General features: G+C 40.6%; 1 protein-coding gene, 2 non-coding genes and 1 pseudogene across 3 annotated transcripts; 3 read left to right on the forward strand and 1 right to left on the reverse strand.

Annotated features, from left to right (window-relative positions):
• The first annotated feature begins 284 nt into the window (after window positions 1–284).
• Window positions 285–478, forward strand: LOC114830214 (annotated as a pseudogene).
• A 683-nt stretch (window positions 479–1,161) lies between these two features.
• On the forward strand, window positions 1,162–1,377 carry LOC114830213. Its single transcript, XR_003777927.2, has one exon. It is a non-coding gene; the product is annotated as a small nucleolar RNA U3 (small nucleolar RNA).
• Window positions 1,378–2,093: 716 nt separating this feature from the next.
• On the forward strand, window positions 2,094–2,309 carry LOC114830212. The gene has a single exon (XR_003777926.2). It is a non-coding gene; the product is annotated as a small nucleolar RNA U3 (small nucleolar RNA).
• A 717-nt stretch (window positions 2,310–3,026) lies between these two features.
• Window positions 3,027–10,400, reverse strand: LOC105009719 (zinc finger protein 845-like). The gene is made up of 7 exons (XM_010869148.4): window positions 10,225–10,400; window positions 9,435–9,637; window positions 9,007–9,108; window positions 8,536–8,631; window positions 8,096–8,206; window positions 7,870–7,996; window positions 3,027–6,980 (listed from the first exon to the last, which is right to left on the reverse strand). Exons 1-7 carry the CDS (start codon window positions 10,250–10,252, stop codon window positions 3,943–3,945), a joined length of 3,705 nt encoding a protein of 1,234 aa, XP_010867450.2. The 5' UTR covers window positions 10,253–10,400; the 3' UTR covers window positions 3,027–3,942.
• Between the last annotated feature and the right edge of the window lie 1,565 nt (window positions 10,401–11,965).

Below are 11,965 nucleotides of genomic sequence, written 5' to 3' on the forward strand. Positions count from 1 at the left end.
CGTCCAGGAAAGAAGTCAGAGCATAAGCCATTGTGCAACGCCCCTTTTAGGCGAACGCGCACAAACTCCAGTAAGTTAACGCCGAGTCAACTAACAAACATGTTAATCACTGCCGTAGTCCCATTTAACACCACTTTAGGCAGTCAGAGTTTATCAATCCTGACTTTCCTTGATAACCCAGAATTATCAAGTAGGTTGAACACCCTTCGTGGTATACACCCCAGGGATCATCGTTGATGGCTTCGCATCATCACAATTCCACAGTTGAGGGGTGTTAAGAGAGCTGGATTCGTAACAATGGGCGATCTATTATATTATATGCAAGGCTGTTATTAGACTGGCATGTGATATGTTGACTCGGTATTCCTCTCTGAGAGCGAGGTGGGTTTCGGGTGGTGATTTATTTCACCTGCTTGTAACCTTTGTTGGCCGTTCATTGCTTGTTTGTAGGCCATTGAGGGAATATTAACTGAGCGGTTGATTCACAAAGTGTTTGGAATCACTTTGTTTTTATTGTGGGTGCAATCATTCAGTAAACAGTTGCATTGCAAATTGTTTAGGCAACAATATTAATTATCTCACTGTTAATTAAATGATTATGTGAAGACATTTTAATATGCCATGTTATCTAAACTGGGTTTAAGAAAGAACAATTGGTCCCATGTTATATGCGTTGAAAAACGGTCCCAGAAATGTTTCATATACACACAAACACCTTATATCATTTATTTGTTGATGCAAATTATGGCCTAATGAATCCATGTCAATTTACAGATTTCCTTAAATGAAATTTTAACACAGAAACATATTTGAAATAGTTGAATATTGCGTTCTACCTCGCGCAAATTAATGTATCTTCAGTTTGTGACACGTACTTTTCAACCAATGTCTGTACTCCGAAAACTACACGATTACCCTCTGGAACCTCCCTCATTTGCGACTTACTGAACTTGAACAATTGCGTTAAAAGATTACTAAAACATTACAGAGTCCATTTAGACATGTGATCAAAACTGTTTACATATTTTATCTGTTGTTGAAAACTAGTATGATTAGCATGGCCCACGTGTTCCTATTATAGTTCGCGTTTCAAACTGCGGTAACCGTCAGTGAGAACGACTGTGCCAGCATAGGGTACTCTTCCTCGCTTACTGGTTCGTTAAGACTATACTTTCAGGGATCATTTCTATAGTTTTTGACTTGAGAAATGTGCTTCTAAAGTGTTTGGTCTCGCTACCCACGAGGATGAGTTTTGATATTCCTTTCTGAGCGCGAAGCGGGTTTTGAGTGATGATTCAGTTCATGTGCTCTCTGCCATTGATGACCGTTCTTTGCTTCCTTGTGGAGCATTGAGGGAAGGAATATGATCAGAGTGGTTAGCTCTTAATTAATGTCGAATAACAAAATTGTTTGGATTTCAAATGTATTTCATATTGGGTAGTTGAATTTGATGATTAGCATCCATCTTTATTATCTCAATTCATAACCCCCATTGCGATGCCATCTAACGAAGCTCCAAGTCATTTAAAAGCAGTGTATAAACTACGCGTGAACAGTTGGTCCCATGTTTCTTGAGCTGACAAACGATCCCAGAAATGTTCCATATACACACAAACACCTTATATCGTTTATTTTTTGACGCAGATGATAACCTAATGAATCCATGTCAATTTGCTGACTTCCTTGAATGAATTGTAACACAGTAACATATTTGAAATAGTTGAATATCGCGTTCATATTTTGTTGGGTATAATTAGTGTGGCATCCTTCCGCAAATGAATTTGCATCTTCAGTTTGTGACACGTACTTTTCAACCAATGTCTGTACTCCGAAAACTACACGATTACCCTCTGGAACCTCCCTCATTTGCGACTTACTGAACTTGAACAATTGCGTTAAAAGATTACTAAAACATTACAGAGTCCATTTAGACATGTGATCAAAACTGTTTACATATTTTATCTGTTGTTGAAAACTAGTATGATTAGCATGGCCCACGTGTTCCTATTATAGTTCGCGTTTCAAACTGCGGTAACCGTCAGTGAGAACGACTGTGCCAGCATAGGGTACTCTTCCTCGCTTATTGGTTCGTTAAGACTATACTTTCAGGGATCATTTCTATAGTTTTTGACTTGAGAAATGTGCTTCTAAAGTGTTTGGTCTCGCTACCCACGAGGATGAGTTTTGATATTCCTTTCTGAGCGCGAAGCGGGTTTTGAGTGATGATTCAGTTCATGTGCTCTCTGCCATTGATGACCGTTCTTTGCTTCCTTGTGGAGCATTGAGGGAAGGAATATGATCAGAGTGGTTAGCTCTTAATCAATGTCGAAAATCAACTCGGTCTGTGTTTTGGTTGCGTTTTAAGTCGTAATTGATTGCACTACTACTTAGCGATACTCATTAATCTTAGGTATGGTATAACCCACATAACGAGTACATCATGGCATGTAAAACTGAGCAATATACACTTGGGATGGATCGCTCTCGAACGAATGTCACTTCGGTGAATAGCATTGGTGAAAGGAGCTGTTCATTTAGCGCCTGAATTTCCTTAATTTTGTTTTACTCAAACGATTCTTTGCTGATACGGTGAAAACGTATCTTCTAAAGATCGTATACCTGCACTGCAGAATTAATAGTGGGGAGAGCGCATCTTCGTATTCTACATTACGTATGGTAACTTTAGTAAAATAAAAAAGGTAAAATGTATCTTTCATGCTCAAACCAATCTATTCTATACTAGTCACTACAGTACTGAAATTTATTGGAACCCATGCTACAGAGGAGCAAAAATTATTTAGAAATAGCATGGCTAATGAGATACATTTTACAAAAAAAACATTTGTATAGCTAGACATGTTCAGAATATGATTGGCACCCTTTCGTCATTAATAAAATAAATCTGCATTAACATTCTACTTTTTAAGTACATCTCAGTCTTAGGGGACTGAAATGTGGCCCCCAGTAGCTTTCAATGGGGTATAACAATGAAGTAACTCATCATCTATCACTATGTGGAAGGTCAAACAAATGACAGATTGTAAAATAGACAACAGGTAAAAAGCTGGGGGAGGCATTTATATACCACTTGTGAGCATTTGGGCAATAATCACAGCCTTGCAACAGTGGTAAAGCTGCCTGCTAGAGGAAATGAGTCCACATATACTCATGATAATGAGGAAGATGAATCAGGCAGCAAAGGAAAAAAAAAAATGCAAGGGCCACAGAACTTGGATGCATCTTGGCATCACCTGAAGAAAATAGACAGCCCTTATTAAAATCCCTTATTCGGATCAACCAAAATGTAAGCATATTTTGTCGGCTGAACTGGATTGGGGAAAGAGGACGGTATACAACAGTCTTCACCATTCTGGAAAAACAAGCAAGCATTGATCGATTTGGTATGATGTGTATCAGTGCTTGCAACTATGTGAATCCAAACGTTTTTAAATCAGACATGTAATTCTCCTTTATTATTGCAATTATGGGAAAATGCAATGTGGTTTAGAATAACTACTTACATTTTCCAGCCTTTACTCAATACATCATTACAAGCTTTTCAAATGATTCATAAAATTATAAAAGCCCTTCCACGCCCAAAAAACGGTGTTAAATCAATGAGATATAGATGTATAGATATCACACACATAATATACAACAACACTTGTTGCTGATTGGCAACGAAGTGAGTTCTAGAATTAACATTATTGTTGTTTGTATGTTGTGGTATAAGTGTAATAAACATCTCTGTTTATCCCTTACATAAATTAGTTTAATGTAACACAAACTCATCAGAGAAAGTGGTAATGCATTTGACACTGGTCCCAATACACTGATGTGGTGATTGAGGTTGGAGCCCCTTCTCTGCAATTTTGTCTGTGCCCAAAAGCTCCCATTCTCTGGTTTTCAGTGTATTGTCCATATATGAAAGAGAACACCATTTTAATTCAAGGAGTGAGTGCGTTGGTGTTCCGTCAGGCGCTTTCTTTGGGTGAAGGCTAATCCACATTCCCCACACACATGCGGCTTATTTTTCCCTGTATGTGTTTGCTCGTGTCTTTGCTTATGGTAATTCAATCTGAAACTTTTATCACAAATGCTGCATGCAAATGGCCTCTCTCCTGTGTGAAGTCGTTGGTGTGACTTCAGGAAACATGACTGAACAAAGGACTTTCCACATTCCTGGCATTTGTATGGTCGTTCCCCAGTATGGTACCGCTCGTGCAACCTCCTTTCATTGGCAGTGATGAACGTTTTTGTGCAATAGGAGCATGGCCATGGTCTTTCTCCAGTGTGAGTAAGTTCATGTCTCTTTACAGACACTGCTTTCAAAAACTGCTTTCCACAAATTGAACAAGTGTATCTCACTCCGTCATGAACTTGTTCAATGTGTGTATTCAGCTGAATTTTGGTTCGATAAGTCATTTCGCACTGTGAACAAGAGAATGGTTTCTCCTCTGAGTGAGTCCCCATATGGGCTGCCAGATTCCCATGGTCCTTGTAGCTCTTTCCACACTGCCAGCACAGGAACGGCTTTTCCCCTGTGTGCTTGCGACTGTGTAGTGTTAATGATTTTGCTGTTCTGAATTTCTTTTGACAAACTGAGCACTGATAAGGGAACTCCCCTGAGTGAATTGTTTCATGTTCAACAAGGTATCTTAACTCAATAAATGTTTTCTCACACTGAGAGCAGGGGTATGGTCCTGTGAATTTATGTTGATGCAGGTAGTGGTCTCTCAGTCGACCCAACAGGGTAAAGGTCTTCTCACACATGGTACACTGAATTTCCTTGTGTTGCACCAGCTTATGTCTTTCAAAGGCAATAGAATTTGGTAGTACCCTTCCACAATCAGAGCAATAGAATGGGCTGTGGATTCTCTTGTGTGTTCTTAGGTATCTTGAACCTTTGAAGTCCTTTCCACAATCATCACATTTGAAGACCACCTTTTTTGTTTCACATTTGAAGACCTCCTTTCCTTTTTCCTCCTTGCATACATTTTCCTGGTGTTGTTTCCAACTACAGATGTCATCAAAACTCTTTCCACATTTTTTACACCAGTGAACTAGTTGGAGTTCATCAGTAGATTCTGGGGCATTAATATTACAGGCAGATGATTTACAAGAATCCTCCACTCGTTGCTGTTCTGTGACCTGAGAGGTCTCTTCACGGTTGGCCTTACATGTGTATTTCTGGTGTTGATTCAGACTTTGCATATACTTAAAGCGGTGGTCACAGTGGACACACTGATAGGGACGTTCCTCTGAGTGGGATCTCATATGAGTAGCTAAATGACCGGCACAGTCCAACACTTTCCCACACACGGTGCATGTATGTGGTTTGGGAGCTTCCCCTGGATTACCATCTGTGGTACTGGCCACAGTGTCATTTTCTTTGGTTAAAAGAGGGTTATAACTTTCTGTGTTCAATTCCGCTTGCTGCTCTTCTACACCTTGATCGAAGTCTTCCAAGATGCCTTCATGGCCAAGGATCTCCTGATGTTTCTTCAAAGAGTCTTTGTACTTAAAGCTCCTTTCACAAGTAGCACAGTTGTAGGGACGTGCCCTCGAGTGAGATTTCAAATGCCTTTCCATTTGTGAGGCAAAAGTCAAAATCTTACCACAGACCTGACAGGTTCTGGAATCTACCTGGGTTTGATTCTCTGCAATGCCAAGAAAAACCTCTGGTTGTGGGTTCCCGTTTGGTTCTGCCATGTTCTGACCACCATCCTGTGACAAATCTCCTGGAGTCATTTTCTTACACAGTTCCCTCTGGTGTTTTTTTAAATCGTACGCATACTTGAATCTCTTATCACAGTTGGCACACTTAAATGGACGCTCTTTGGAATGAGAGCTCATGTGTCTTACCAAGCTTGAAGTACATGTCAGAATTTTCCCACAGACGTTACAGGTATTACAATCTACTTGTGTTTGATTTTCTGCTGTGGAAAGAACCCCTTTCTCTAGGTGCGGGCCCCCCTTTGGTTCTGTCACGTTTGGATCTCCATTCTGTAACAAATCTCTGCGGGTCATTTTCTTACACAACCCTCTCCGATGTTTTCTCAGGTCATAGGAATACTTGAATCTCTTATCACAGTTGACACACTTAAATGGACGCTCTTTGGAGTGGGAGCTCATGTGTCTAACCAAGCTTGAAGTACGAGCAAAAAACCTCCCACACACAGAACACGTCTTGGTGTCTAAAGGTCCTTGCGTCGATGTCCCTGGTGGAGAAGTCTTGACAGAAGATGTGTTAGGAGATTTGCTAGTTGAAGGTTGCGGGATCTCTTTGTCATCTTTGCCGCCATCAGAAAGTTGGAGGTCCTTTTCACAAACTCTCCTCTGGTGTCTCTTCAGATTATGACCGTCTCGGAATTGTTTTTCACACAGGAGACACTTAAACTTGAGATCTCCCGTGTGGGTAAGCTGATGCCTTTTCATGGCTGTGACTCGAGTGAAAGTCTTTCCACAGACTTCACACGTTTTACTAAACTGGGCTCTTTTGAATGACTTCTTCAGGGTGGGTAGCACATTGGAGGGTGACAGCTGTTTAACTGGACGCCCACAAGAGTCCGCTTTGTTTGGTTTTCGTCCTTTATGAGAGATGCGCACCACAGATGGGTTTCTTCCTTTTGAACACATTTTCTTTATCTGCAGCCTTTTGCTTCGTTTCAACGGTTGGAAACGCGATATTCGGAGTGAATTCAAACTGGTGACCGCCTGACTGTCAATTTCCACAACAGCGGATTGCATGTCCATAGCAAACCCCTGCTCTGTAATTATGCATCTTGGAACATCATCTGCTGCAACAAGCCCAACACTTCCCTCGGGCTGGCTCTCCGACATCTCCGCTGCTTCTGTTCCCTCCGAATGCATTTTTTCTGACCGCGTATCCGAGGCTACATCTGGGGCTGACACAACTCGCACGTAGGGACGAAGAGACAGAGAGGAGATGATGCTGTCACCAAAGGACGTTGGAGATCCTTTTAAAGCAAAAGAGGGAGGAAATAAAATGTTAGTTCAACTGAATTAACTGATCAACATCAAGTGTGCATATTATGTAAATCCATCATATTCAAATATTTTACCATAAAACATTACCAGTAACCTACTATATATATAAACACACACACGCACATTACCTCTCTCAACACAAATCATACGCATGCCTGCCAACCTTAGCCACTTTAGCGCGGACTACCCGTCCCCGAACCCCACTCAAATACATGACTACACCAACACACCGCAACATCGACCAAACCATAGACAAATGCCCTTTCCGGACCAAACGATGACATTGGCCGAAGGTAGAAACTGTCAGCTTGAAATTGTTCGAAACAGTATTGAACAATTATGTGCCGCAAGGGACTGGACCAGTGACTCTGGAAGGACAGATGAACCATGATACAGGGTGCAATCCTTCTAATATTCACGAGCTGCTACTATTATCCTGATTAAAAAAGGATATTTGTTTACGTAATCCTGTGAATAGTGCGGTCCGTGGTTTTGCAACTACCGTACATAACTACTTCCCATGCTGACGTTGACTTTAGTGTTCTGTAAGTACCAACGTTAAAATGTACTTGGCCAGTCAGCATCCGTCCAGAGTGTTGCGGTATGGGTTTTCTAGACAACTTGCATGGTATAACTTTGTCAGGGACGGCACTAGTTAAAGCAAGAACTGTCAAAACACTGCATGTATTAAAAGAGGTCCTGCAGGTTTCTTATTACAATATTTAACTGATGGAAAAAAAAAGAGTTTATATTGTACCAGCGTACTTTGAGCTCAACTCTGTGCACGAAACACAAAACCAGTACAGATTGGCAGGTCCGCAACAAAAAAGTAAACCTATAACTTTGTAATTTACTCACCGCCGACAGATTCCACATGTCCAAGTTTTCTATGGTACTGCAGCAGGGTCCTCAGCTGCCTGGGGTCTGGTACAGACTGAACACATTGTTCCAGGGCAGAGGGGACAGCATTTAGCAAGGAGGCAGTCTGGAGAGAGGAAGAGTAACATGGTTTAAATGCATGAACCAAAACATACTCCTTGTTTCTGAATTCAACCATATTGACAATGGTGTTTCTCCTTAGTACCTGTTCCAGGTCTGGTATGGGAAGTAACTTCTCAAGTCTGGTAAGGAATTCCAACATCAGCATTTGTATTGCAGTGTCATACTGTGGGCCGAACTCCACAGGGAACACATCCTAGGAATGAAAAATAAATGTAAAATGTCAGCAATGTACTGCTCTAGCCTTTGGTCTTTGACCATCGTCCAGGATGGTCTTCGTATTGTTTAGTTAATAAAGAAGCCCTAATCAAATGTCACTGATGGTGGTTTAGTGTTGGAATGTAACATATACTTAAATACTTACATTTATTGGATATAAATATATTTATATATTTCGGAGTTCTAACTCATTCGCTTCCTAACTCATCTCATTTAAGTCCAAACAGTGACAATGGAGTAGTCAAAATGAAAGCCAACTGATCTATGACCCTAACTACAACTGAGATCAAACGAAGATGGACAAACCTGGAAAAAGTTCTCCCTTTCACTTGGGTCTTTCATCAATGACTCAACCAGCTGAACAAAGTTTGATTCTGTCAGTTCCACCTCCGCATCATTGGACTGCAACAGAACATTTACAGCGTTGACACGACTGAAGATTCGAAACTCAACCACACCATATTGTTGTTGGGCTTCTTGATGCCATGGGCGAGGGGACTTTGCTCAATTTGGATAAGTTAATTGGTCCTACAGTGGCCTTAGGATCTTCAGATTTCTGCAAGATCACAAACTAATATACAGAATAACTCTCGGCAGAATGCGTCTTTCCTGGTCCGAAAACCACCCCAAAATCCATTTAACATTTGCAATAGAAACACTATCTGCAACACCCTACAGCTAGATCATTTCTGTCCACCTAGGGGTATATCAATACATCATTGATCCCAGTCCACTATTAAAGCCATGTGTTCTTCAGTTCTGGCCTTTTTAAAATACCTCTGAATCATCTGTGGACGTGAGGGATCGGATCCTGTCCAGGTGTTGTCGAATATTCTGGAGATCCGGTGTCTGCTCCATTCGAAACAACTCTAGAACCAACTGAAACAACAAAACACCGAAATCAAAGGTCAAACAGACACATTCTAGCCATTGCTCAGTTCTCTGTGTAACACTATGAGAAAATATAATAAAAGCATTTCGTCCTGTCTGTTGACTTACAATTCATTACCAGTTGGCACTATAATTCCAATACTGAACATCAGGCCATCTAGTCAGTATGTTGTGGTGTTCACTATGATATAATCTAAAAGTAAATTAAATAATGCTAAATGATTTTTTTTTTTAAAAGGTCCAACCACTGTTTCTGGTTAGGCACCTCCCTACGTAATACATGTTATGCTTAGAGATTCTGAACCTGATCTCACCCTCGCTCGAAGTCCCAGGATGAGTTGGGCTCTCTGACTGCTACTTAAAAGCTCTGGCACAATTTCTGTCACCGTTGTGACAAACTCCTCCAACATCCCATAATCTTGAACATGTCCTTGCAGGACCACCTGCCACATGGCTGCAGAGACCAGACGCAGTGGTGGAATGAAAAGACGCAGAGAAGGAAGAAGAAGAGGTGTTCCTAAAAAGAAAACAAGTACAGTAGTGAACTCACAAACTGACCAGGCGCACGTTTCATAAGGCGCACGTTTCATAAAGCGCGCGCATTCATAGCTCTTGGCTAGCTTGTTGGCTACCTAGGTTATGTACTTGTCGCTAAAACAATAGTGGTTCTAGTAGTGAAACATTTACATTTCATACGGGTTAATGATAAAGACACTTTAATACTGATACAAGTCATAAGTGTAATAAACTACAAAAAAATCATGACAACATAGCCGACATTACAAAGCGGAATACAGCAGGTTTCATTCAGGGCCCGAATACAGTGCCAGTACTGAAGTTGTCATCCTCTCCTTAAATATCCAGACTGATTCTGAAGTTGTGACACCAGTCGCATGCAACTTACTAGTAGGTAGAAAAAAATAACGAAAACGTTTCGGCCCTTCTCCAGGACCGGTGTAAAGAGCTTTTGTATTGTGCGTTTTGAATACCCAAGCGCACATCAAAATAACTAGTACTGTACAATACTACTAGGACTACTACGATTAGCTAGTTAGCTATCGAAAAACACAGGTACAATGTTTTTTTTAATTATCGCTAACTTACCATTTTCGCATTGATCACGACTTTGCATATTGCCTTCCAGCAGCAGCCAGATGAAAGCTTAACAAACTTGAAATATACGTTTTGTGATTTGAATTAACGTTAGATGTTTGAACTTTTTAACGAAAACAGCCTTTCTCGAAACAGAATTGTATCGTGTGGAACGGAAGTTGTTTCCACCAAAGCTTCCGGGTTTTTCACAATAAAGCACTGAGAGCTAAACAGCGAAACGCGTACTAACACGCTGATATAGCGGTTCCTGGTGGCCAAACACCTTGTTATGGGCCAGTTTCGTAGACACTGATTATTATTATTATTATTATTATTATTATTAATTATTCTCCTCTCCGGGGTTAATGGCGGATCGCAATCAACTTTTAGGTGCATACCGCCACCTACTGTACTGTAAGTGTGTGTAACATCATGTAATTTGTCCAGCTCTTAGATTTTACCTGCTAGCCCTGTATTACTTCAGAAAGTAAAAAGTGCCTCGCAGACACGGATTAAACCTAGTCTAGGACTTTAAAATCAAGTTCAATAGAAAACTCCATTGGGCATCTTTTTTTGTCCTAGACTTTTAATGTGCCTCATAAAGGGATACATTTAATGCTGTACATGTTATGTACTATTTGTTACAGGTAAATGTTTACTGGATTAAGAATCCAGCAAGACCAAGGGTCTAGCTTTGGATGGTGCTTATTGAATATATGTAAATGTGTGAATCCTGTTTCTTTGTTTTCATTGTTTTAGCCAAGGTGCGGTGATCCTATTATAGATCCCTGGGTGGGATAAATAGGGAAGCTTAACTTGGTTATTTATCCGAAGCTCCTAGCGCAACTTCGTGCTATATATTGTCTTAAATACTTATGGTATACTTAGTAGACTGTTAGACTAGTTGGGAGGACGTTGAATCTCCACACGGAAAACGCAAAACATATATAATAATAATAATAATACATTTATTTTGTATAGCGCCTTTAAAAGTAGCTTTCTCAAAGCGCTTTACAGACAAGCATAGCAGAAACAGTACAATTTAAATACAAGGATAAACACAGAGGAATTTAAATCAAGTAAAAGCAATCCTGAAATAAAATGTTTTCAGAAGAGATTTAAAAGTCGCTAGTGTATTTGCTTCTCTGATGTCAGCCGGGAGGGAATTCCAAAGCATAGGAGCATAGACAGAGAAAGCGCGATCACCCCTAGTATGAAACCGTGTCTTAGGAACGACTAAGAGACCGCTTCGTGAGGAACGCAGGTTCCGACAAGGTGTGTAAGGCATTAATAAATCAGTCAAGTACTGAGGTGCCAGGTGGTGCAAAGATTTATAAGCCAACATAAGGATTTTAAAATCAATGCGGTATCTAACAGGTAGCCAGTGCAGGTACTCCAAGACAGGGGTTATATGGTCCCTAGTCCTGGCCCCAGACAGTACTCTAGCAGCTGAATTTTGAAGATATTGTAGTTTATCCAATGTTGATTTTGATACCCCAGCTAGAAGACCATTACAGTAATCTATGCTTGAAAAAACAAAAGAGTTTATCAACTTCTCAGCAACTGGGAAGGACAGCATAGGACGTAGTCGAGCTATATTTCTGAGATGATAAAACGATGTCTTAACTGTATTCTTCACAAATGGCTCAAATGACAAAGTGGCATCAAATATGACCCCAAGATTTTTTAGTTTGCTCTTAAACTCCAAGGCACCACCATCAACTGACAGAGTAGGAGACCCAACCTTTCGCAG

This window comes from Esox lucius, chromosome 23, assembly GCF_011004845.1.
Source record: "Esox lucius isolate fEsoLuc1 chromosome 23, fEsoLuc1.pri, whole genome shotgun sequence".
Classification (NCBI taxonomy): Eukaryota; Metazoa; Chordata; class Actinopteri; order Esociformes; family Esocidae; genus Esox; species Esox lucius.

Coding starts and splice junctions, on each gene's coding strand:
- LOC105009719 (XM_010869148.4), bottom strand. CDS start 10,252: ATGCAAAGTCGTGATCAATGCGAAAATG. Junction 8,207..8,535: donor AAAGGGAGAACTTTTTCCAG/GTTTGTCCATCT, acceptor TTTCATTCCTAG/GATGTGTTCCCTGTGGAGTT. Junction 6,981..7,869: donor ACATGTGGAATCTGTCGGCG/GTGAGTAAATTA, acceptor TTGCTTTAAAAG/GATCTCCAACGTCCTTTGGT.